The 26642-nt window shown below is 39.2% G+C and overlaps 1 protein-coding gene across 4 annotated transcripts in view; it reads right to left on the reverse strand.

Moving 5' to 3' along the window:
• Nucleotides 1-26642, reverse strand: part of PTPRO (protein tyrosine phosphatase receptor type O) — a 133938-nt gene that overhangs the window by 26994 nt on the left and 80302 nt on the right. For 2 of the 4 annotated variants that reach the window (XM_034063221.1, XM_034063220.1), the window contains exons 3-11: nt 21875-22033; nt 19881-20033; nt 17827-18273; nt 16690-16851; nt 13814-14013; nt 11200-11320; nt 8675-8868; nt 6934-7045; nt 1767-1918 (exon numbers count right to left, since the gene is read on the reverse strand). In XM_034063221.1, coding sequence (XP_033919112.1) covers nt 1767-1918; nt 6934-7045; nt 8675-8868; nt 11200-11320; nt 13814-14013; nt 16690-16851; nt 17827-18273; nt 19881-20033; nt 21875-22033 — 1700 coding nt within the window. Of the gene's footprint in view, nt 1-1766; nt 1919-2468; nt 2542-6933; nt 7046-8674; nt 8869-11199; nt 11321-13813; nt 14014-16689; nt 16852-17826; nt 18274-19880; nt 20034-21874; nt 22034-24238; nt 24330-26642 lie in introns of those variants that run through there. The other 2 variants (XM_034063222.1, XM_034063223.1) reach the window with 2 other exon arrangements.

Below are 26642 nucleotides of genomic sequence, written 5' to 3' on the forward strand. Positions count from 1 at the left end.
GCAAGCAGAAAAAGTCCTCATTGCCTCATAATGTTACCTATCATTTTAATCATAATAACAATCTTAATAAATCAGATAAAGACATTACCATTTTTAAATTGTATGATTTTTAAAGGACACCATTTCTGAAAGTGCCTAACAAATCTTATTCTGAACAGGAACACCCTGATGCCTGCAGACATGTACCATATTTATAGATACGAGCAAGTCCATAAATCTTAGCTGCAGATAGGTTGTTGCAGGAATTTCTTAAGGAATACTTTCTGAGTTCTTTTGTCCTGAAAATGATAAAAAGACAAACATTTCCCAAGACATTCCTAAAGTTTTAAGTTTTATTTGCAGATACCCTCTGCTGTAGATACCTTCTGGTTTTAATCTTCTGTTTAATCTAAAATTATTCAATATTCTTTTTAATTTAATGTTATATTTAATGTTTATTTTATATTTATTTAATCTGAGATGTAAATATTCAGTGAATATTAAAACAGTTGAATTGATGTTGAATGGCACAGGAAGTGGATTTTTTCGAAGAACAATAACCTTGCAGAGAGATGACTTTTGGAAGGAAGAGAGAACAGGGCTATTATAGCACAATGTTTTTAGAATCCACTTTTAGAATATATTATTTGTAGGAAAAAAAAATTGTGGAGTTTTCTTCCTTGTTTGAAACAAAGATCCAAATATTGGAAGCTCCTGCTGTTGAGAAATGCAATGTTTTTGAACAGTCCTACTAATCATGTAATTAGATTCATGCTGTAACAAGCTCCAGATGGGTGTACTCTTGCAGCCACTAGGAATCCAATGAAAGCCAGGGTGCTCCATATAAATCAAAATGAAAGTTGCTGATGAATTTGTGCTTATGCTGAAAATCCACTCCCAATTCAGCATCTGCTGAGTCTTCAGTTGTAGAAGGGAAACCTTTCCCTTGGAAAAGACCAAATACTTTCTGCCTGTCAACAATTAAAGCTCAGAAGTGGTTTAGAAAACAGTCACATGCTACAGGCTATACGTAGCTACACTGCTGGCCATACACATTCCTGCTTTTCAGCGCTCCTCTGCTATTTCACATCTCACTGGGGGCTCTTCAAACAGTTCTGAGGGGCTGCTCTTGTACTTCAGGTTGAACATGCACCTCAGTACCCTGCAGCAGGATGACTTTAATCTGTAATTGGAAACCCCAGATTTCTTTAAGTGATTTTTAAATATGCTCAGAAAGTTCGAGATAATGTGCCAAGAACACATCTTAGCATTGTAAGTTTTCTATGAAGTGCACACATTCCAGGTGAAATCCTCATCCCATCAGTTTGTGGAACTTGTACTCAAAACAGAAAATGAGAAACATGTAATTTCTAAGAATGTCTGATAAAGTCAGGAAATGGGAAGTAATAGTACCTGGCCTGAATGAACTGAAAAAAACCCTTGTGCCAGTAGTGTAGTCTGATTATTGATAAATAGAAAATTAAAAGACCAAATCTGTTCACTAAAAAGTGTTTTACTGTCTGCAGCTCAGACATATATAAGCTATTTTAAAATCCTTATGTACCCTTAAGTACCAACACTTATACTGGATCATCATGGAACCATTTTGTCCACTAGCTATTTTGAGAGCTTGGGTCTTTGGAAGTGATGTTAACATTGTGAAACAACTTCAACTGATCAGCTTCTACCAGTCTTAATCAACTTGCTTAAACTTTGTAATGCAAATTTGTTGACTCAGCAAAAAAGAACACAGAGAAATGAGTGGCAGTTTCCCCACTCATACTTACACTCTTCTTGATTTTTTTCTTTCCTTCTGCAATGACCATCCAATGCAGCATCCTGGAATGCGAAAGGTCAGTGCCATCTCCCCCATAGGTCCAGGTGACGTACAAAAGGTGGTTGTAATATTCTACGGAGGTGATCTCTGGAGCCACTGGTGCTGAAAAGAGAAGGCAAGTGTATTACAGACAGAGTCTAACACAGCTGAATACCAAATCCTGTAATAAATTCCCACTAAAGGAGACTCTTGGGAAGAGAGTATCACAAAGATAGCAGAAAAAATATTAGTAAAAACATTTGCATCTTAGAGCTAGATGAAAGGAACACAAAACCAGTGTTTACCCTGGGGATATTCAGAACAAAAAACATTTCTGTTTGCAATCTCTCAGTTAAAACAAAATAAATCATGAAGCTACTGGATGATACAAACCAATTTTTGAGTCAACATTTAGAAATGGAATTCAAAGTCAGGTTAAAAACCTGAGATATTCCTTCACTGCGTTACAGCACTGGAAAGAAATTACAATCAGTGAGAAATAACAAATTATCACACTGAATATTTGCATAACTTTCCCACAGGAAAAAAAAATACCTTCCCTTAACTGAGGTTGCAGCTTCCCGGGAGGAAAAATCCCAAACCTGCGGTTTTATAAGGAACATCTTTTTGCATGAAGTTAGGGCCACTTTTGTTCCTGGGGTGAAAGTCCCACCATCACAGAAGGCAGCTGTCAGCTGATGTCCAGGTAAGCACCAAGTGATCACTATCCCCATCAAGTTGGACATAAGTCTATCTCTGCTCATAAACAACAGGCCAAGCAGGGTGCCTTTGCTGGCTGACTCACTTGCCAGCTGTGTCAGGAAGTTATTTTCCACACACTCCAGGAACCTCCTGGACTTTCTTCTCTTCTGTATTGTATTTCCAGCAGAAATCTGCTAAGCTGAAGTCCCCCAAGAGAACAAGGGTAAGTGAATATGAGACTTCTCACAGCTGTTTATGGAATACTTTATCTGCCTCTTCATGCTGATTGGGTGGTCTATAACAGACTCCCACCATGATATCTGCCTTGTTGGCCTTCCTCCTAATTCTTACACATAAACATGCAACTCTATCATCACCGTCATTAAGCTCTAGACAAATCAAAATATTCCCTAAGATACAGGGCAATCCACAGACCATCCCCTCCTTCTCCACCTTGTTTCTTGCCTATCCCTTCTGCAGAGTTTATAGACATTCACTGTAGCATTCTAGCTGTGTGAGTCATCCCACCACGTTCCTGTGATGCAAACTATATCATAGTTCTCCTGCTGCACAATGGATTCAACCCTTCCTAAAATAGGTATATAAAGATGAGAATTACCTCCTGGAAGCGCCTCTCTAACAATTGCAGAGGGTGTATAGCTGGTCAGCTCACCTTGATTGCCTAATTCAGAGGTGCAGGTTAGGATTTAAATTAAAATTGAGTGGAGACCCAAAGCCAGTGATCAGTAATGATCATAACCCCTCTCAAAGTGATATCAATGGGATAACCTGGGTAAAACAGGGAAATGCACGAATCTGTGTGCTTTGTATATCTTTTATGAGTGCAAACAATATGGGCTGGTTGATCTTCCTCTCCACAAGCCCCAGTGAGTCCACTGTGTTTGTGCAAAGGCAACTCATATTTGGCTGCCTGGTGAGAGGACCCTTCCCACCATCAAAGCTCCAGATGTTGGCACAGCTGCAGGTACCACCAGCAGGCATGGAACACAGGACGGACTAGTTCTGGATTGTTTGAAGGGGCCACAAGATGTCACTGCTGCTTTCACGAAGGCTTCTGTGACTTTTGCATTGAGACATTCGTTGGTGAACAGATTTACTGAAGTAATCGCTAAGAAGGCAGCAAATACAATGTATGAACAATTTAGAGCCATTTAGAAACATTTTGTAAGATTATTCGCTCAAATTAATCTTGAAAATGTCCTTTCATGCTGTTGAGAGGAAGCTACCTTGTTTAGAATAAAACCTCTAAAGTAATGCTTTTAATTTCTAGAGTTCCCAGTCCTTCCTTGTGCATGGATTGTGTATTACTTACAATTTAAGGTTATGACTAGCATGAATCTAATATACTACTAATAAGCTTTTTTTATACCTAAATACTGATGATACACTTTCCCTCTTAATATTCACACAGCTGTTTGCTTCAGGTATCTGGCAACGAACATCCAGGATATGGGCTACGGCTTGAATGATCCCTAGAACCATGTCCCAATAGTTGCTAAGTGGCACAGATTGGCTGTAGGAAATTGCAACTCATTGCTGACCTGGCCCAAAGCAACAGCTGAAACCGTCCACAGGACCAACAGACAGCAGATGTGGTGGTACTCACCAACATCAAGGTTCTTTCTTTTTGCTTCTCCAAAGCTAAAAGCATTGTCATTGTAAAAGAAAATGTTACTGGTCTAAAGTGTCCTTGCTTAGGATTGCTTTAAATCCAGCTGTTTACAGCAGGTGGCATTAAAACCTCATTAGTCACCACAGCAACACTGGAAGCACCACAGTCTCTCCCTGCATTAAAACGACAGTGTGCAACTGTTGCTGCGGGAGTCTGAGAGAACAAATGCTGCTACTGATAAGTCTCTAGGATCCCCCAAATTTCCCCTATTTTCCTGGGGACATCTGACAAGTTGCTGTGGGAGACAGCAATACCTCTTCCTGTCTCTTGTAATATCCTTTTCATTCCAGGTCAAGCTTATGTTCCAGATGCAGAGGTTAGCTTCCCAGTTATACACAGAAGAACTGACAGATGGTGCACTGCCGCTGATTTTGTAGAAGACTACAGAACCTTTGGTTTAGTATTTTAAAGTTCAGGGCTTTTTGGGCTTCTTTGTTTTAATTGCTGGCAACCTGTGCAGAGGAGGTAGTGCTGTTGAGGATGATGTAGAAAAGGATCAAATAGTCCATAAAACCCTCTGTTCCCTGGAAAGAAAGAGCTTGAGGGTGGTAAAGAACTCTGCAAGTCTCCTAGTAACTTGAAGAAATGAAAAGGCAGCACCTACTGGGGACAAACATCTCAAACCTGCAGACATAAATTGGCATGTCACTTTCTCACAAGTTAGCCTGATAGCAGTCCCTGGACAAAGCTGAAGAGATTACAAGAAATAAGGCAATCAGAGTACAGGAGCGTATTAAATGCTGACATTCAATGGTGACCATCTATTGCTAAATGCTTGTACTCTGGTCAAATCAGCCTTCTTTGTGAGGACACTTTCCTTAAAATGCTGCGATCTGGATCACTGCTATTCAATGTTTCCATCAATACCCTGAACAATAAAGTACCACTAACTAACCATGCAAGTAACATGGCAAAGGAGTGGAGGGTTTGGACAGGGCTGTGATTTGAATTATTGGCCTGGGCTTGCTCAAACAAAATGTATTTTGAAGTACGAGGTGCAAAGTTGAGTGTTTAGACAAAAGGCATGTAGAGAGGACTTCCCAAAACAGTTCTGTTAGATGCCACAGAAGTAAACCAACAGAGACCTCCAGTGTGATGCAATAGGACATGCAGTCATGCAGGCGCACAAACAGGAAAGCATTGAATAAAAAGCTGGTATTGCCTCTGCAGGGGAATTCAGAAGGTAGTATTACACTTGAAGTGTTCATGTACTTTAGTAAAGACAGTAAAACTCAGAAAGGCAGAGCAGGGCAAAAAAATAGCATGAGAAAACATCTTAGAGTGAGAGCACTCAAAGAATTCAATGAAAGTAATTTATTAACAGAAGAGTGAAACTAGATCCTGTATAGAGATGGACAAAACCTTTGTGTCTCTTTGATTAACAAAACCCTTTGATGTTAAGAGGAATGAAGCACTGGTACAACTTTCCAGTCTTGTACATACTGGATATTTTTATGCAAAACTGGGTGACCTTTTTGAAGAGAGGTTTTGCCATTCATAAATGGATGACATTATCAAAGAGATTAATCCATTTCCAATTTTGTCTACATCTGCTAGTTAAGGACTTGATCCATTTTTCCTCTAATAGCAGTAAGAGTCTTTATCTTCACACCATACAGAGATCCGAACTGATCCTGATGACAGCTTATATTTTAGAACAACCTTAATATCCCTCATTTCTGCTACTGGTTTCTGGAGACATCATATTGAAGCGTGAGGGTCCCACTGGAACATTTCCACTCTAAAATGCTGAACCTGGTGCCCAAAACTGCTGGAAAAGACATTTCTCCCCTCATACAGCAACCAACCAGCTGGAAAATTGCTTCCCTATAGTGCTACAGAAAAGTTGATTGATGCCAAAGGACGATGAATATCCATGGAGACCTTCATGAGACTCCAGCCGGGATTGTGAGTTTCTGATGCACTGGAGATTGCACAACAATTCAATAAGAAACTTTGACTTCACCCGCCTGGATGCTAGAAACATGGGGTTAGGAGCTAACAAGACCTCTTGCATGCTGTTCCCTCTATGGCTGATCTGTGATATATTGAAGGTTCAAACCTAAAGAATCTGACAAGAGACAACAGAGTATGTTAAATGCACGGCTAGTCCCAACTGGAAGAGGGCAATCCACATAGCTATTTTGATTTACTGCAGCTGAGAATATGACTTGCCATCACCACACAGTTTCCCAAGGCTAATTTACCCACCATGGGTGCAGTGCCTTGATCACAAGAGCACTTTTCTCTCATTACTGTGAGCAAGCAGAAAAGACGAAGCTGGAGGCCAAGAATAATGTGCTATCAAGCATAGTACCTGCTTCGATCTGCCTAAGAGTGCATAACTCTCCTCCGTGCTAGCTGAGGTGGCACACAAGTCATGGACTGCTCTGTGGATTACTGGAAGTAGGATAGCGGAGGAAAAAATATGTGGAAATCTTGAAAACATTTCAGGACAAGAGTAAACAAGCACTGCGTTTAACACAGGAAAATTATATATATTCACCTAAAACAGGTCTCAGAGCTTAAAATAAAATAATTAAATTAAAAATAATAATAATAATAATAAAAAACCACCAAACAAACAACAACAGAACAAAACCCCATAAACAGAAAACCCCAGATAGGTGTTAAGTGTCATACTGTGCAAGTATCTTCAGGTGAAACGCAACACCCAGGCCAAACATTCTCTGCATTTCTGCTCCTGGGAGTATTTCCACAGTCTTTTCAGATGGCTGCTTACCTGTTATGAAGCTGATGGTGGAGCTGTCACAGCAGCTTAGCTCTGGGTCCCCCCAAGTCACCATGGTGACCCGGAAATTGTAATACCAAGCAGGTAGAAGGTTAGCTATTCTCTGTAAGGTGACAAAGACAAAGAGCAGCTCAGGAGGTGTGACTTATAAAATACAACAGTATTTACAAGTTGTGTGCCCACACTGATTTTACTGAGCACCCAGTCTTTATTTCAGTGGAAATCTCACAGATTTGGCTCTTGAATTGATACAAAAGTCTGTGCATTGAGAGCAAACATGGTTGTGATGGTTCTACTGCTTATCCACATGCACGCGGTCCCAAGTCCTACCCACCACTGGAACCTCTCATTGATTTCTAAGGCAGATTTTGATCTAAGCTGTCAGATAGCTTGATTTTTTTATACCCCTGCCTTCTCACTGGGCTTGAAACTGTTGCTCCAGAATACACCACTCGGGGATGTCAGTAGATCATAGGGAAATTTATGGGATATGGGGGGATTCTGGGGCACCAACAGGGAACCCAAACAGAAGTTCACTAATACCTACTTGTATGTTAAATACTGTAAAGGAAGAACAGGGAGATGCTCCTTTTATAATTCAGGCTTACTCTTTAAAATTATTCTTTAAGAAATGCTTACTTTGGCTGTGATATAGCACTACTGCATTTCAGGCTCAAATTCAGGCCAAGGAATTCCAACTTCACTGGCTTGAACAGGATTTGCAACAGTTAGGGACAATATCACCTAATTTTCTAATGGGCCCCATTAACTCTGGAAGATGCCGTTACTTCCAAGATGATTCGGATCACTCAGCTATTAATCTAATGGTGCTGAGTCATGATTACAAGATATTAATTACTCATTTGGTACGTTATTTTTGTTTTTAATTTCCCTAGAGACTCATGTGCTAGATTTACAGTCACATACCCAATTACAGTTAAGCTGCTGTAGTCAAAATGACTCCACAAATGGTATTATGCAAATCAATTACAGTAAATCACTGTGGCTCTCACTAGCAGCAAGTTATTGCTGTCTTTTCACACTTATAACTTCCTGAGCAACAAATTCCAGCTAAAATTGCTTGCTGTCTTGCACTACAGCAAAGCCTGCATAAAATCTGTTCACTTTCTCTAGGAAACAATGGAAAGGAAAAGGAAAATTTCACTTTATTTCTGCAAAAGTGCATGTGTGTATATGTGCATGTGTGTTCTTATAGAAACCAGTCTCCACCTAGTTGAAAACCTGGCATAAGTCTTTAAAACATCAGAACCATGAAGACTACTTTCAAAAGGGCATCTCTGCAGCTAAGCCTTCCAGATGGCACACTACGAGACTAGCCTGCAAGCTCCAAATCTATATTATCAATATCAATTATGTAGATAAGGCTTTGGACAACTCCCCCCGAGGAGATGATAGCAATTTTAAAGCCTTGACTGACAAACTGACCCACAAATTGAAGCTGCCTCTGGACTTGCTGAACATGCCCATTTGTCAACAACAAAAAAGGCTCATTTCCTACATTATCTTCTTACTTAAAAGTTAGCATGCTTCAGCTGCCATTTTCTTTCTTTAGAATAGAAAATGGCTTTAGGATCTGGTCATTTTCTCTGCTTTGCCAGAAAGTGCCAGGCTTAAAGGCATATATACACATTAATGGGGGAAAGGCTGGGGAACAAAATGTCACAGGGTCACACAGGCATGGAAAAACAATAATCACTAATGGACACTTTACCACAGAGGCAGTTAGGGAGACAGTTGCTGCTATTTCATAGTAGGTTGTCCATTCAGAAGTCATCGTTGATGGGTTGAAGTAAAACATTTCTACAACGTATTTCCTGAACACCCCAAGGAAAGGTCTGTTCCAGCTCAAAACCACAGCAGTGGGTCCCAAAGGGTAAAGTGTCAGATCCTTTATTCCAGTGGGCACTACAAATTGGAAATCGTGGTTAGTAATGTGTGTTATCAGTTGCGGTTTATTCTTAAAAATACCTTTCCTTAACCAAGTTCTACCCATTTCTGATTTGTCTCTGACTTTAATTCCCAAAATCTTCCTTGTCACAAGTAGTTGAACACCATTTTTTCAGCATTTCTCCCCCACTTTGTTATGTCTACTTCTCCAGAAATAACTGCAGGCTACTTGGGGTTGGCTGCTTAGCTTAAGTACAGGACTTCCTTTTTCATTAATGAGGGGTTCCATTCTACTTTGAAAATCAGGATGTGCAGGAGATATTTCAAGCTGCTCACAAACAGAAGCATCAAAAGCCATAACACTCTGGAAGGTGAAGACTATGAGAAGAACATTTTTATGTCTCGCCTCCTTCCTTGGGGAGCAAAAAGGTGCTGTCATGTATTGTTATTCTTGCCTCCCAGATGATGACACTGAGAAAGAGAAGCCAAGTGATTTGAAAAATGTCATATAAGGGTCAACTTCTGCAACCCTTACTTGTCTAGAAAGGAATTATTCTTCATGACTTAACTGAAGCTACTTAAATAAGTACTTTGCTAACATTTGCAAGGGTGGCAGAGCCCCAGAAGTTGCATGCCGTGTCAGAACCCACACCAGCATCCTGGTGACTTCAGTACCTGTTAGCACATGATTGCCTTTCCTTTTCTAAATCATTTACCACATCTTTTCTTTGCTTTACCTAAAGTGTTAATATTCACTCGTTGAATGTGAGGCTCAGGATAAACATGGGGAGAATTTAATACTGGTAATAGTATATTTTATCTTATTTCCATTTCATTTATCATTATCCAAGAACAGTTTCTTTTGCAGTTCTTCTATTTTAAGATCAAATTCAATATCCTGTTATGAAATGAAAACTCATACAAATGTTGTTTTTGTGCATAAAAACATCCCCTTTATAATAAGTAACCTATGAGATGCTTGTTTGAAACTGATTGTCATTGTAAGTTTATGGCTTTTATGGTTGTCAGGCCACACAGAAGTGGAGAAAATGAAGGAACTAATTTATTTTGGAAATATATGATTTTACTTTCTCAAGTGAAAATGGAATGTTGTAGATTTCTGAACAAAGTAAAAGGAAAAAGGAAAGCAAAAGCTTGTCCAATGGTAGAGAATTTAATAATATATAAATTTCTTCTTTCATTAAAATAGACCATACTTTTTCAAATTTTATTCAGACCCAATTTATGAAAATATATAAGGAGATTTCCCAGACTGGAAAGGCTCTCACCATATTCACTACTCCTCATATTTGCTTTCATTTAAGGATTCAATTCTTAACAGCTTAACTTTGGGTTTTTTTCTGTTTCACTTTCTTTCCTGTATCACAGAGAGGAAGCAGAGTGAGAACTATTGAAGATCTCTGACTGTCAGCACCTGCTCTCCCACAAGGCAGTCTGTTTATCAGGAGAAGCTTGGTGACTCAGGTTAAATATTTCTCTGTGGATGTAATTCTATGCACCAAATCTCTTTGTCCTTTCTTTTCTTAATACACTTTGTTAAAGTAGTAACCTTAACTAAATAAATGATAATGAAACTAAAAGATACTGAATTCTATCCTGACTAGGAGCCTGGAGGAATCCTGAATTACAGAGAGTGTGGTAGCAACCTGCATTCTTGATATTGTTACTCTTAGTCCCAGAAAGTCCTTTTCAAATCTCAAAGCAGAGATCATCAAGATCCACTGACAAACTCTAGAAAGTCAAGGCCTGCACAGCCTAAGTTGGCGATGGAGATCAGCCAGCTCTCCTGACTCTTAGCACTGTGGCCTTCAGACTGGACCACTTTACATCCTTCTTAAAGTACACCTGCAACAAATGTCTTAGCAGCAGTCCACATATTTCATGAGACAGTGGTAACAAATCACCTTTAGGAAGTGCCCACATCTCTCCATGCACCACAGATTAGGTTGGCTACACTTTAAGGAGGCTCCCACCATAAATTACGTAGACCATGACCGCTGCTACGGACAAACATATAGAGGTGTCCAATGCTGAAGATAGTTCTTTCCACAGGGCACTCTGTGTGCATCCTGGCCATAACCTCCCTCTAGTTAGGTTTGGTAATAACTTAGCATTTAAATGTGAAATATCTATCTTCCACTGAAGGAGTATAATCCCCACATTAGTAATGGGCCAGACAAAAATTCCCACTGAGTGTTCATTGCAGTTAAATTAACCAATGTGACAATGCAGTAGTTCTTCATGGGCTCTAGAACTTACTGAATATACTATGCATGTTTAAAACCAAACCAAAATAAACATATTTCAAACAGTAGATGCAGGGTTTACCAATGGAGAATGTAACAGGATCAGAAGGTGGTCCAACCAATGGTCCTTTCCGTAAATAAACCACAACTTGGTACTGGGCACCAGGAACAAGGTTTTCAATGAGGCTGCTGCTTGAATTTACCTATTGGAAAGAGAACACATTGGACATGAAGTATTTACTCAGTTAATTAAAACAACACTGAGACTGTACTTGAATTCTTCCAGTTACAAAAGGTGTGATCCTGAACACACTGGCATCAGCTGCTAAAACTCCATTCATTAAGCCCAAAATGGAAAAACTGTGAAAGTGGTCAGGACTGACATGATAAATGATCTAACTCAGAGAGTTACACTTGCTTTGCTATGTAAGGTCAGCTATCACACTGCAGACCAACTCTCCTACTGTCAAAGTTTATTGAAATATCTAGGCTACATTATTCATATTCAGATGATATTATTCAGGCATGGTTTCTTATTGAAAACCATGTGCTTTCAATAAAAGGCTGAGGCTTTTCAATGGCGATCTGATTCATCTACAGCTATGTGAGCTGAAGGCAGCATTATGGGAAAGCTGTCTGCTGAATGCATGTGTTAAGTGATTGCACAGTGAAATCAGAGAGGAATTAGTCTTTCTCACATCCCCGGCACAGCACTACAAAACCCTAAGACACATTGTGGTTTTTCTCTTCTGTTTGAAGCATCACCATTAAAATTCCTGCTGTTCAAAGTTTCAGTCTGCGATGGAGACAGAATGCCTGACCAAGTGATTCCTGGTCTGATACAATATGAAAAGTCTTATCTTCTGAAGAACCAGCTAACAGCAAATGAACAGAGCATCATCAAGGAAAGGAGAGCCTGCAGGCTGATACTTTGTACCAAAGTCTGCATCACAGCCACCTTTGCACTGGTGGTTTTCTGCAATGCCCATGAATATATCAGTGCCAGCACAGATTCAGTGAGGAACAGAATTTCTCTTTAACAGCTGCTCTGGAAAGCTAAATCACTTTTAAATCGTGCACAATGTTCGAAATGGATAAAAGTCTGCACTGAATTTTGCCCTTTTCAGCTTGTCAAGAATTCAAACCAACCAGCCATTAATAATTCCAGGTATAATAAACTGATAACATTTGATTAGAGGTGGTATAAATATTTGTAATGACAAAAAGAAACAACTGTATTTAGGACTTTATACCTACTTGCAATAAACATGCATTTAGTTTTACAGATATCTTGTTTACTCAAGGATTAGCTTTAGATATTCATTTTTGAGTTTGCAGATGAATCCTGTAGTATTTACTTTAACCATATGTGTATATACTTGTGATCTGTGGTTTATAATCACTACTGCATTGTTTTCCTTCCTGATTAAATGACTGCACTTTTAATAAGTGGAAGGAAAATAACTATGAAATTATAAGATGATTCCAAAAATCAATTCTGAAATTGTCATGAAGAGACACTTCCAAACATTTAAGTTCACAGCCATTCTTGAAATAAAACCAAAGACATTTTGACAAAGAACCATTTTAAAAGACATTTTTAAAGGATGCAGACTCTAAGTACTATTACATTGCAGGGTTAACCACAGAGTGGAAGGAGATAAAGGCTTACTGGAAAGATTAGTGGCCTTCTTCCATTCCCATGGACAAGCTGAGGGTGCAGCAGGGCAGCACTGAAGGTCCTTTGCAAACTCCTCCATCACACACATTTTGGGAGACAGCAGTTGTGGCACTGCTCAGTAAATGGCCCTATCAGCATCTTGGTAAGGTAACTGAGATGTGGGCTAAAATCTCTTTCTATTTGAAGCTGTATGCTACTGATCTGTCATAGCCACAGCATCTGACTTGGAGTTTCAACTAACAGAAAAATGCCACAAAGATGACCAAAGGGCTGGGAAGTCTGTTATTTGAGGAAAGGCTGAAAGAACAGGGTTTGTTCAGCCTTGAGAAAAGAAGGCTCAGGGGACACTTTATCATTATGTTCCAGTTTTTAAAGGGTGAATACAAAGAAGATGGAGACTCTCTTTTCACAAGGAGTCACATGGAAAAGATGAGGCATTAATAGGTGCAAGTTACTCCCAGGTAGGTTGTGGTTGGACACAAGAAGAAACTTTTTCACTATGACAATCAGCCCTTGGAATAATCTAAACAGGGAAGAGGTAGTTTCCCGAACGCTGGGTACCTTTAAGACTCAGCTGGACAGGGTGCTGGGACATCTTGTCTAGACTATGGTTTTGACAAGAAAGCTTGGACCAGATAACCCTTGAGGTCTCTTCCAGCCTGGGAACTGGTGATTCATTCTATGATTCTATCATGGCAACATTTTGCCTACTGCCATGAAAGTGCCTCAAAAGGTACAATGTAATTCACAAGCTTGGACAAAGGACTGGCAGTGTAAGTCCAAAAGAAATACAATCTTAACACTACTATGTTTTACTACACTCACTCGTTCCCATACACTGTGCTCTCCCCTATGCTTTGTAGCAGCTGTGTCCCTTTAGACTGCAGCAGGGAGCACTTACCACTGTGCTCTGCAGCCCTGACCTGGACAGGGCCCTTAGGCATGATGATGCCGAACAGCAGAATCATTCGCAGCTTCTTCTTGTGTTTGAAAAGGCTCCAGCTTCCATCCTTACCTCAGTACAGTAGTGCTTTTCAAGCCTTTGACTTTCCTTTTGCTTCTGACAGGTCAGAGAGACCACAGACACGATGGTGCTGTTGCCTCCGCTTCCGTGTGATGCTGTCCAGGATGTCAGGGCAGTAGTGGAGCTTAGCACCGTCACAGTCACGTGCTGGGGCTTCTCGGTGAGCTCTTCTATCCATTCACCTGTGGGGCCTGGGACATGTCCCAGAAGCACATGTGAGCAAGACACTCTATGCATTTGAGGCACATATGTCAAAACATCCTTCTTTCATGGGACTGTTTGCTACCAATGAAAGAGGGTGGACTGACACTTGCTCATCTGCACGGCCACCAGGCAGTGAAGAAAGCAGCCCTTGGGAAACAGCCTGTGGCTGGTGCTATTTCACCTGTAGCAGGGGAGATGACCACAGAAATGTCACTGTGCACAAATTCAGGTTGCAATATTCTCTATTGCTTACCAGAAACCACCCAGAAATACCAGATCTGCTCCAAGAGAATACTTAAAAGCTGTGACATCCAACTGCATACAGATCACTGACAAATATTAAAGGATAAGCACACAAAGTTTTTCACCTCTCCACATACTGCCATACCCTCCAAGGTACTGCAGCCTTCAAGCATGAAAATCAAGTTCACAGAGGTTACCACAGTGAAGAATCTCATTGTCCATTAGACTTTCTGAAGGACTCAGTAGGGAACACAGGTTTAAATGTAGATAAAACAACATTTTGAAAGATAACTTCAACCAGACTTGGTCAAAATTTCTGATTTCATGAAAATTGTCAGCTTTTCATGTCACTTTGAAGTGATGTGACAGCTCTCTCTCCTTGACATTCCTTCCTTTACATAATTCTAATAGTTCTGTACATTTATTGAGAAAAATAAAATAAATGCCAGTGAGATCAACCTACAATATTTGACAAGCTATACTGCTATATGGATGCAATAAAGATGTTGTGTAATACAAGCCAGTAATTTGACAGGATGCTTCACTAACAGTGCTGCTACAAGGCTGAAGCTATGAGTGAGAGTTATTCATAACAGCAGGCCCACACCTACTCAGCTACAAGAGGAACTCGATCATTAGATTAATCTGTGGAGCAAATGCTGTATGTGCAGCTCTTACCATTCATAATTTGTTTCAGCATTGGCATTAAGGGAACTGAGCTATTTCATGTCACAAACCTAAACTGTAGTCCCTACACAAAAAGCCTGCTTGATTTGATTCATAAAGAAATATGGAAAAGCAATTTCACCTTAAGAGGACTTGTGCATGTCTCAGATTTGGCATACTACTGGAAGTATGTATCAAACCTATCTAAGTACTAGGGATCTTGCCTTTGACAGAATAAATATGACAATTGCCAAGAATCCTCAAGTGATTCTGAAAGACTGAAACACTAAATGACAAAACCCCCCAAAACAAATGTTCTCAATGTGTTACATGTAAAATAAAAATATTCATTACATTCCCAGAACATCTTAATACTTATTCTGGCAATCCATACACCCATATGTGGGATTAACTTTTTCTTGTTTCTCTCATGTCTGTCCCAAGTGAGTAGACTTCATGGAGACACTGCATTGCATATTGCTTAATGGAAATGGAATAACATTTGGCATTAATAGCAATGCTACATAATTTATTTGTTATACTTTTATATATTTTAATGCTTTCTACATAATGAAGCTGTCTAATAACTATTTCTAAAGAAAACAAAAGACAATGAAATTACAACAGAAGAGGCCCTTTCTATTGTGTGCTGTTTCCTCCTTTCTCTATTTTTCCAAGTAGCATTTCTTTCACTTATAAAGTTTAAAAATAGGCAAGATTGTGCAATTCAGTTACATGCAGTCAATCATTATGAGGAATTTAAGCCTAAATAGTTAGTATTTGTAAATGGTGTGAGCTTCTAAAGACAAGATTTTTATTAGTAATGTAATGAAGAACTTGAGTAAATTTTCTTCTAAATATGAGTGTTTCTGACAGCTTTAGCTCCTGGGTCTTGTTACAGCATTCATGAACTGGGGGAGACAGCATCCTCCCACATGTAAAATTGTGTACTGTTACAAATATTCCCCTGTTCCTGTTGTATGGACACTTTGCAGGCTGGATCTACTTCTTTTTGTTGAAAAGGTCCAGAGGTGATCACAGCCACCAGAAGGATAACAATCTGAATTCACCAACACCTGTCTTACTTGCTGATCTAATTGTCAGTCATGATACTAGTTTACACAGTAGCATCTTATTGCTTTGCCTTTTACCAAATCTTCAGTTAAGAAACCTGTGATCCTACAGGGAAATAAATTACGTTTTCTCCTCTGAATTCAGCAGGGTGAACTATGTCATCTATAGTAATTTGCTCTGTGTTCTGTCAGAGACCACCTAATTCAGAGTTCAGTGTTTAACTGTGCAATTCCCACACTCTCAGCCTGAGACACCCTTCATCCCTAACCCAGTACATAGAGCCTCCAGGAGTAAAGAAATTCAGTATTTTCAGGAATGTCTACAACCACTGCTTTAATTCTCTGAATTAAATCCTCTCTTTGAAAGATGCAAGGGGGGAACTTGTTTCAGTGAGCTGCTTCACTTCTGTACACTGGCCAATGACTATCAAATATGTCTCCTGCTTTCAGCTCTTAGGGCTGCCAAAACAGCACAATGAAGGCCCATCCAGGGAAGATATAACATACAACATATTTGCACTATATTTCCTTCTCCAGCACAGGTAATTTCAGAAGACTACACTCTTCTGATCCTGCAGCAGATGCTATACCTGCCACAGTGGTCAAACTCTAACATTATTATATATATATAACATTAAAGTTATATTGATCTGGGAGAAAAAGATTGGTTGAAATACTTACTGATGTAAAAGCTAAGTGTTTTTGATGATTGACTTCCCCGAACTTCACAAGAGCCAGAGGAGCTAAATGTTGTTACAGACAACTTATATTTTCCTGGTTCTTTCAGTTCAGCAACAAATTTGTGAGTGTCCTCACTTACTGTCAAGGATTCCGTGAAGTTCTCTAAATCAGGGAGGAAAAAGAAGTATGGATTAATTGAAACTTGAAAGGCTCCAGCCACTGAGAAAATGATTTATATCAGAAATGCTAATGCTGTTTCTGCTGAGGGATTAGAAGGTTTCCAAAAGGACTGGATTTATGGGGGTAGTTTTATTTCCTGCCATCAGCACAAGAGTAATTAATGACCAAGGCTGCAGTATAGGTGTAAAGGAACAATAAACCCAAGCCAAACTTTCATTCCATAGAAGGGATGATAAAATTGGGTTGCCATGACTGTGCAAGTGAAAAACAGCACAACATGGAAGAAAAGAAGCATCCAATTTTCTATCTGATCTACTGCGTTCTTATTCTGAAAACAAATCCCCAAACCCAGTATTTGCCTTCAGGCTTACACAAACTGCCTGTGAGGAAATAAAATTCATTTGGATAAAATAGATTTTAAAGGAGAAAATCTTTAAGCAATGTGGTGATTTTCTTGTAGCTTCATCACCTGAAAAACCTCCCCGCTCTCTACCAAAGATTTCTTGTTGCCTGCCATAAGGAGTATGTTTGTTAGCTGTCTTCCAAGTATTCATCTGAATCTTTTCTGCATGCCCCTTCCTGTAGAGGTCCCTCTGAGAACCTCTCTCAGTGGCAGGCAAAACTACATGGTATAATGTGCCTTCTGTGTCTCAGATTTCTCACCTCCTTTCTCCAGTACCAGAATGGATTTACAATAACTGCAGTGTAAACAGTGTAGAAATATGTACAACAATATAAATCTTGTTTAACAAAAGAGAACTGCAAAATGCAATTTACCCCTCCCCCCTGCCTTTTCTGATGCACAGCCAGAACCTGATGCTATTCAACGCAAGAGATTTCTGAGGGAATACAGGAGATCTAGCAAAGCCCTCTGAAGCACAATCATTTGTTGAGGAGACAATGACCAATGGAATTACAAAAAGAAAAGTATGAAAAGGCTATAAGGCTCTGGTTTACCTTCCCTTTCAATATTGATATGAAAACCATCAAACGCAGTAGGTGGCTTTGGTGGTAACCAGGTCACCACCATTTGTACAGGAAGGAAGGAAGGGGGCTCTGGATTGTGTTTTCTAGACGTGTTGGCATCACTGGCCTCGTAATCACTGGAAACTGCATTGACAAACTCCTCTTCACCCTCTGATGACTCAGCTTCGTTAGACCACCAGTATGGCTGTGATGTGGTTTCGTACTCAGTGCTGTTATGATGGTAGACAGCTGAGGCTGCAGTTGTGTTCACTGCTGGCATTTCAGGTGGGTTGTCAGAAAAATGGCTCTGTTTTTCTTTCTTCATGATTTCTTGTGGTCCCATGAATGATTCTTCTGCAAAATTCCCACTGTGCTCTTCCCAGTTATTTCTGTTGATTGGTACAATCTGAACAGAAATGTTTCGAGGTGGGTAAGGAACTAAAAGAGAAGCAAGGGTTAGTCTTTTAACAGGTATGTTCTGTGCACCTTTAGATGTGTTAATTCCCCAGAGGAATACTGTTTCAGAAAAACAATGCATCTAGAGATATTATGAAATAACTTCTTCATATTAAGATTCTCCCTTCTCTTACGTATACTTATAGAAGAAGCTATTCTAGTAGGATCAAAATGAGTAAATTCACAGAAAAATCATGATTCAAGAATAACAGGAAGAAAAGCAGATGTGAAATCACAGTCAGTCAGACTTCAGTGCTATTACAGCAGCAAGGCTACTCAAGTGTGAATTTGTAAGAATGGATTTTTGTATATTTTGTCTTTCAGAAAGACCTTGATAATGGAAAAAATACTTCTGTGGAAATTAATTGAAAAATAGATTCAAAACTAATACATGGCATAACCCATATTTAAAAAGTATGACCTTCATGTTACTGTAAGCCTTTTCATATGCTTTTAACAGCACCTTTCCACAGCCATTAAACACCAGTTTAGATTTTAATATTTGTGAAGGTTTCATCTTACGATCTGGTTTGCCAGAAGACAAGATTCTGGCATGCAAAGAAGGCACTTCAACTTATACCAGGAGGGCAACACACAGCATTTTGTCTTCCTCACTGTAATTGCTTGTCTGTCTGCCCTTACATATGATAAGTGCGAATAGCCTTTGCAAATGATTTTGGCACCTTTTAAACTGGCACATTACACCACACTAATCTGTTTACCTTCCCTGCCCGGCCACAGCCACTAATACAAAACCAGATACTACAATCCCTCATGTGAAGAATGAGGGATGTGAGGGCAGCAGGAAAGCAAAGTACAATCCTGTTGGTTGTATTCTTATGGTTCAGTATCTTGATAACTATATTTAAGATTCTCAGGACAGAACTGAGCTGGCATCAGTTGACGCTGCTTTGTCCATGGCAATGAATGGACCAACATCAGTTTATTCATCTGAAGATTTGTGGTTTTGATTTTACCACTGGTTCATTTCACTTTGCACCCTGGAAAACGGCTGTGGTCCAACAGATTAACAGAAAAGTTTGAGGCACCATCCCAGGACCAAATTAAATTAGTTCTGGACCCTGAACAAATGTCATTTTCAGCCTTTGCAATATTGCTGTCTTGGAAATTAAAAAGTCATGCTTCAGGGCACAGACTGGCTGCCAAGTGGGGTGACTATGACATTTCTCTACATAATAAAAGACTGCACAGTAAGGAAGGCCTTCTCTAACAGTTTAGCTATGATTCACTGTGCAAGTAGACAGACCAATATAGATGGATCAATAGTATGTTCAGTGCAGCTACTACTGTGGCTTAAAATTAATTCCTAGCACAAGGCCTCTGTCCTCTCATGTGAAGCAGAAATTATTTTCTAAGAAAAAAGCTTTATAGCTGAAGAACTCATATAAATTTCCCTTTGCACTGTATTGGACACAACCCTATATGGTAGCCTCAGCATTCCCCTCCCATGCTCCTGGGCAGGAGCAGCTCCCAGGAGCTCCTCTCTGTGGAATCAATCCCCTCCCCACAGCAGAAAGGAGAGCAGTCATACAGACTGGAAACAAATGGTGCATAATCATTTTCTTCACCTGTTCTGTGCTGTTTGGGCTCATGCTGGACACCACTGTATTCCACCAGTGTGCTTTTGTTGAAGGTCGCTTCTGATACCAACTGAAATGTGATGTTACTGTAGCATATACCTGGTAGCCAGTGATTGAAAACTGTTTTACCTTTAAAGAAATCTGTGGAAAGTTTAAAAAGAAAAGAAGACATTTAGAAAAGAGGAAAATGCATCAAAAGTTCACTTTCTGGTAATGTAACTGCACATGCTGAACGGGCAGCGTTTCAGATGATTGAACATTGCTCAGCCTGGTCTGAGACATGAAGTTCTGATCATTCAGTCTGCCAAAGTTTTTCCTGGCATCAAAACCACTTTGATAAATAAAATAAATAAATAAATAAATAAATAAACCAGCACAAGAAGCATGAAACACTTTTCACAGGAAAAGGAACTGAATCTGGCAACCTGTTCCACTGACACTGAACATCTCAAAGAGCATCTGACAGCTTCTGCAGACCTTTAACTGCTGCACACAGAAGCCTCCATGCTCTTTTGCTGACTGAAGCATAACATTCATGGTATTTGCTCAAAGGACCATCTAGCATGCGAATGAATGCAAGCCAAGGTTCTGAGCCTGGAGCTCACATCCACCACCAGTACACATGAGAAGTTGCTTCAGGCTATTTGGCTCTAGGAATCAGTGTGCAAGTTGTTTAGTGAATTTCTTAAACTCAGTTGACTTCTTTATTTATCAACAGCTGCAGCATTACAGCCCTTGGAACCATGTACTAGCTGTAGAAGGCAAAAATTACTGTTGGTCCCTTTGTTCTCTAGAAAGAGGTTCCCTATATTCTGTACTGTGATTCAGAATCACCCTTCCTAACATCTGGCACCTCACAGCATTGAACACATGTGATTTCTAGCCCCACTCTGTTTTGAAGCAGAGACTGGAAAAATCTTCTGACCTCCATCTGGAAGTGTGTATCTCCCTCTACTGACTTTAAGGAGAGTTTACAATGACTAGGCTACATTGGGAGCCTTAGCTCAGTGCCTAACACTCAATACAGCACCTCCTCGATTACTCAAAGGAATTTTACTGCCACTTTGCAATGTTAAAACACCTGCTCTTTAGGGCCCACAGAGTATGCAGGTGCCTTTCTCAGTTCTCAGGATGTTTTCCATAGGACAGTCCGATTTACATCTCTGAGACAGATGCTATGCTTAAGCTACACTGCAGGGCAAAAGGGAGTGATAAAAAGATAAAAATCAGAATTTGCTTTTGTTAGATTGCTTAGATAAATTGTTTAGACTGTCTACATTGTTAGCCCCTGATTACATTATTCTAATAAAATTGAAAATTATAATATGCAGCAGGGTTTATTAGCTCAAGGACAATGCTCAATACTACAGTAATATACAGTACTATACAGCATAGTACTATTAGCTCTGTGTCACTCTGTGGTGATACAGAATTACCAGGGAGCTCTCCTATCAGCTATTCACCAAAATAGAAATCATGGCCAGAGGGAAGAGACTGGGAAGCAGTTTTTATGCTCTCAAATGACACATGTCATCTAGGGATTTCAACAAGCATCTCTAGGAAGTAAAAATGTATCTCCCTCTTTCCTATTGAGTTTTGTATTCCTTTCCTTTTAACTTGTGTTTTGCTTTGGATTGCACAGCAGCAGGGAAGCTAGGGAAAAAAAAAAAAGAGAAAAGGTAGAAAGGTTTTTGGTTTTAGTGCATCAGAATTGGGGATCCCCAAAAAACTCTGGACCACCCAGTCTTCCTCTAATATCCAAAAGAAAAGAAGAATCACTAGAACCAGAATGGGAAACAGGCTGATATCCAAAGTGAATCACCAGTTCAAAGACTCTTCCTTCGTGACACTATATAATCAGACATGTTACAAAAAATATAAATCTTTTTAACTAATACATGTCAAAACTACACCTAAGACCACAATTCAAAATGTGTCTGGCAGAGTTAGCATTAAGGTATAGTGGAATAGTTTCCTCCTACCTTTGTACAGCATTGTTCGGTAGTCTTTTCCTTCCCAATAGCTTATATTTACCCTGGTAAAAACATTGTACTTCTCTGGGTACTGAATTTCAAACAACACTCCTGTTTCTGGAGATGGTTTGTAATCATAGATAGAAACACTGCTCACAGGAAGGGGTTCTAAAGGATATACAAACAAAAGGAAAAAAGGAAAAACAGGAGCAGATTAATAGGCAAACTGAGTTCTTCACACACATACCATCACCAAAGCAATGAAACAAATGGTTTTGCTAGGTATGGCACAGGCACTCAAATCTACCAGTGATATGTGATGATTCACAGAGGTCCGGGGCAAAAGCAACTTGGGCTGTTGTCAAAGCCAACATCTGTGTGTTCCCCCATGAACAATTTATGGTTTTTTATGCTTACACTTTTAACAGAAAAGCTTCCTTATTTGCCCCAAAAATAAGGTTGAAATAGTTATTATTTAAGCACTCACTGTCATCACCCCAGAAAGATTTTCATCTTTAATTCTTGCCAATCATTTAAAAGTGTCCAGACAATGATAACAAAACACATGAAATTGCTCGTAAGTTTGGCATAAATGTGAACTTTTAAGATTAGATGAGAAGCTTATCAGCATAACGCCCAAAGGAAACTACTTGGATGAAGATTTTCTGTTTTGATATATATTCATTTCTGTATTTCATGGGTAATTACACATTCTCTGTTCCCACCATTTTTGAGAGGGCCACTGTCTTCATTGTATTTACCCACATCAAACTTCTACAAAATATATATCATCACCATTATTTTACAGATGAAGGACTGAGATACAGAGAAATAAAGTGGTTTACTGGAGGGCAAAGGGGTGGGTGCAGAGAAAGCAGCTTAGTGACAAACTGCTGATCTAGTGCTCTGAACTCTGAGCCAGGTGGGCTACAAAAAGAACCACTCTGTGTCCTGCAGTGTGGCACCTAGACCAGTGTAGCTCCATCACCTAAGGAAAGCAGTGCCAATTCACTGCAGCTGGGAGCCTGTTTGCTGCTAACAATAAGACTGTTGCAGTTTAATTCAGCCTCCTTTGTGCACAAAAAACAACGATGAAAAAATACCTTTTTGCTTGATGCTCTTCTCAGCAAGAAAAAAAAGGATAGCAATCCAATTATACATAGGTTAAGAGGGCCAAGCACATATTCAAAACAAGATTATAGTGGTAGGGGAAATTTGCCATACTAGCATATTTTAATAGAGATTGTTAATGCGCGGCACCCTCAGTAATTATACCTAAATCCTTGTAAGTATAATCATGTTGATTTAGTTCTCGCACACTGTAGGGAACAGGTTGAGACATTCAGGCTGTTGATTAGCATGGCCTCAGAGGACACATCTGAGTTCAAAGTTCTGCTGTGGTAGGTCTTGGAGAAAAACTAATCAAATACTTTTTCCCTGAAAAGCACAGTTACAACAGGCGAGAGAACGAATAGATGAAAGGGAAGACTGGTGTCAGTTTCAAAAGTGGCATTATCCTACAGAAGGTGGAATAGGTTAATCAGAGACAGAAAAGCAGGACTGTAGTGGAAGCAAAAATTAAATCCCAATTATCACCACAGTATTTTCAGCACAGTACTAAGTTTACAGATGTGATGAGAAGTGGAGAAGAAAACAGAACTAAGCAAAAAAAACAGAAGCAAACAGAATCTTTCCGCAAGTTTAAGGAGTCAGATTACCATTTTTAACTTTGTCAGAGGATGTGAATGCAATCTTGTAGGATTATTAAACTAGTTCTCATGGCAAAGGCGCTTCATTAGCTTCATTAGATAAATCTCTATCTATCTGTATGTTAACTGCCTACAAATAGAAACTCCTGATCTCACAGATACTACAGGCACTTCAGTGATGGGAGCTGTGAAAATTTTGCTGACAATTTGTGGTAGCCTAGAAATAAACAGGAGTAAAGCAGATTACAGGAAACAAAACCTACCCTATTCTTTCCTCTGAGGCTCTTCCCATTGCTTATTCTGAAATGAATTGTTCATCTGACTATCCACATGACCAGAGGGTTCATATCACAGCTCACACAGCACAGGATAGTAGTTTAAATGTCAGTAACAATCTCTAACTAGCACGATGCTAACATGCACTCATCCTTCATGTTAGCGGGTGTGCCCTGGGCTTTCTTCTGCTATCTCATTCACATCTGGGGTCTCCTCATTTCTGAAAGAATTACTGAAACTTTCTCATTCAGTGATTAAATTACCCCATTTATTCCTTCCTACAACAAATCAAATAAAGGATGGAAGTTATACTCATTTTTAATCCAAATGATTTTTCCTCCTGATGCTTTGATTTAATTAACCAATAATTGAATTAAGCAGTAATCACCACAGACTCTATTTCTTGTTATCTTCTGCTTACTATCCTCTCCTTGCTCATGGCTGAGATTAGCAGAGTAGCATGAGTAATATAATGCAATTTAGAGATTCTTCCATTATCTTACTTCCTTCGGCACCAAATCTTCACATCAAAAGCTATTTGCACACTGTGAAATTAAAAGGACACTCAGCAGATAAAAAACTCATGTTCTGTTTTTCACTTACTAACTGCTCCTAGGGTTATTACATTTAAAGAATATGTAAAATGTCACTCTTTGCTGTCTGTATTTATAATTTAGAGCATAAACAGTCTGGTCTTTTTAATTTTACCATTTTCAGTAGTCAGGATCCAGCTTTTCACAGATTTCAGTGGTTCTCAAGAAATAGCCTAATAGTTCAGAAAACATGGAGCTTCATAAATGTTCTGCACTATGTTGACGTCTGTATTCATATCACAGAAGGGACTTAGAGGATTTCAGTGTCCCTCTAATAGCATGTTTAAGGCACTTCTTCATGTACAATCTCTTTATTTTTAGACTGGCAGATTATATTAATCACACATAGACAAGCTTGCAGGATCAAGACCTAAATTTGCCTTTTTTCTTAGTGTCTCAGAATCTGCTGCTCCTATAGCAACTGCTTTCCCATTATATCAGTTTACGGGAGACTCAATTTCTTTGTTTCTTCTGGACTCTACTGCATTTTGCATTAAGCACATAACTTGCATTATACAAACATCAAGATAGCATAATAAATGCGGCTAACTTCTTCCTCAAATGCCCTGGAAAATCCTGGATGCTAAATCCTCCATTAATATATCAGTTTGTGCCAGACACATTAACATTTGCAATTCAGGGGATAAAAAAAGAAAGAGTACATTGACAAAAAATCATAATGTATAATAACATATAACATATAATAACATTCCAGTCCAAATCAATTTGGTTTTAGTATTTAGTATTTGTAGATCAGGTCACTCTACAGATTGGATTAATGATTGATAACTGTGGTAGATTCTATGTAGTATTACAGGTGCGTGGTTGAAATTGGATTGAGATCAACTCTCATGTTTCTCACACTCAAACCCAAATTAATGATGATCTACCTTCATATCACGACTTTCACAGAAAAAACCTAAAAATAAAAGCCCCACTGATGGCATGACCTAACTGCCATGGGTAATTATTTGTATTTACATGAAGAAGTGAATTATGTCATTTCCTCCCCAGGATGACACTATTTGTGTACCTATACAGTTACTGGGAACAAGTCACAGCCAGAGTAGAGGCTCCATTATGCTATAAACTTTAGGGATTTTTTTTCTCTCTTGCTAAAAAGCAACCATTTCTGAAATTAAAAAGCTGCTGTTTAATAATATAGGAAGATAATGTTCAAGTTTATGATAGGCAGTAGAGATACCATGTGCTATTTCTTATGAAAAGGGAATGTAAGTGAAAGTAGCATCTGAGCAATACTGCACTTTCTAGGTGTTCCCTTAAGATGACAAATAAAAAGACAATACAACATAAAAAGTAATGTTATCACAAGAACAAAAATGAATCTGTTGTTCTTAAACAGATTTAGGCCAATATTTTAGATCATCCTTACAATGGAAATTATGGCAGGAAATCAAACGGTTGCAGTTCTTTGTTTCTCTGATTCTGATGGATGGTTTTTTCTGCCTTAAAAAGGGGATAACATGATTTGTTTTGGGGAAAGCTGAGCACTAATGGACCTAGATGTTCTTCTGAGTTACATTTCAAAACAGGCTGCCATGGATAACCAGCCTGTTTAAAGATGTGCCATGTCATCCCTGAAGAAAGGAAAACACAAAGGGCTTAAGTTTTGTATTTCATTGGGAAAAAAACTCTGAAGCTCTGACTTCAACAGTTCTGACCCATTAATGAGCTGGAGGAAAAGACCTGACCTACTGAGTCACTTCCTGCAGCGTCTGGCACAGTGACAACCAAGCATTAACTATGTCTAATGCCAATTACTTTTCAAGTGCAGAAGAGATCAGAGTCCCAAGCAGTAGGCCCATTGGTCTCCTGAGGAGAATGTTTTGTTATAGAAGTCACAGAGGCAGAAATCTCCCTAAAGGGAATATACTTTACAGTGACTTATGTAAGAAATTATCAGCTTTTAAAACAATGAGACATTTACCACTCAAAACTCCTAATCATCAGCTAAAATAAAAGTCAGGCTCCTAATCACCCTCAGAGATCCTGATTTCTCCAGTTCTCAGGAGAGATACATTTTTCCTAAAGCACACAACAAAAAGAAGAATTGACAGTGAATTTTAGGGGAAAAATAAAATAACAAAAAGCTGTGTAGGTATGAGTCAACCTGGGAATAAAACAAGGCTTCAAGATGGGAAAATGGAGGATGAGTGAGAATTTTAGTTACTGTTTACA

The sequence above is a fragment of the Melopsittacus undulatus genome, chromosome 5, assembly GCF_012275295.1.
Source record: "Melopsittacus undulatus isolate bMelUnd1 chromosome 5, bMelUnd1.mat.Z, whole genome shotgun sequence".
In the NCBI taxonomy this organism is placed as follows: domain Eukaryota; kingdom Metazoa; phylum Chordata; class Aves; order Psittaciformes; family Psittaculidae; genus Melopsittacus; species Melopsittacus undulatus.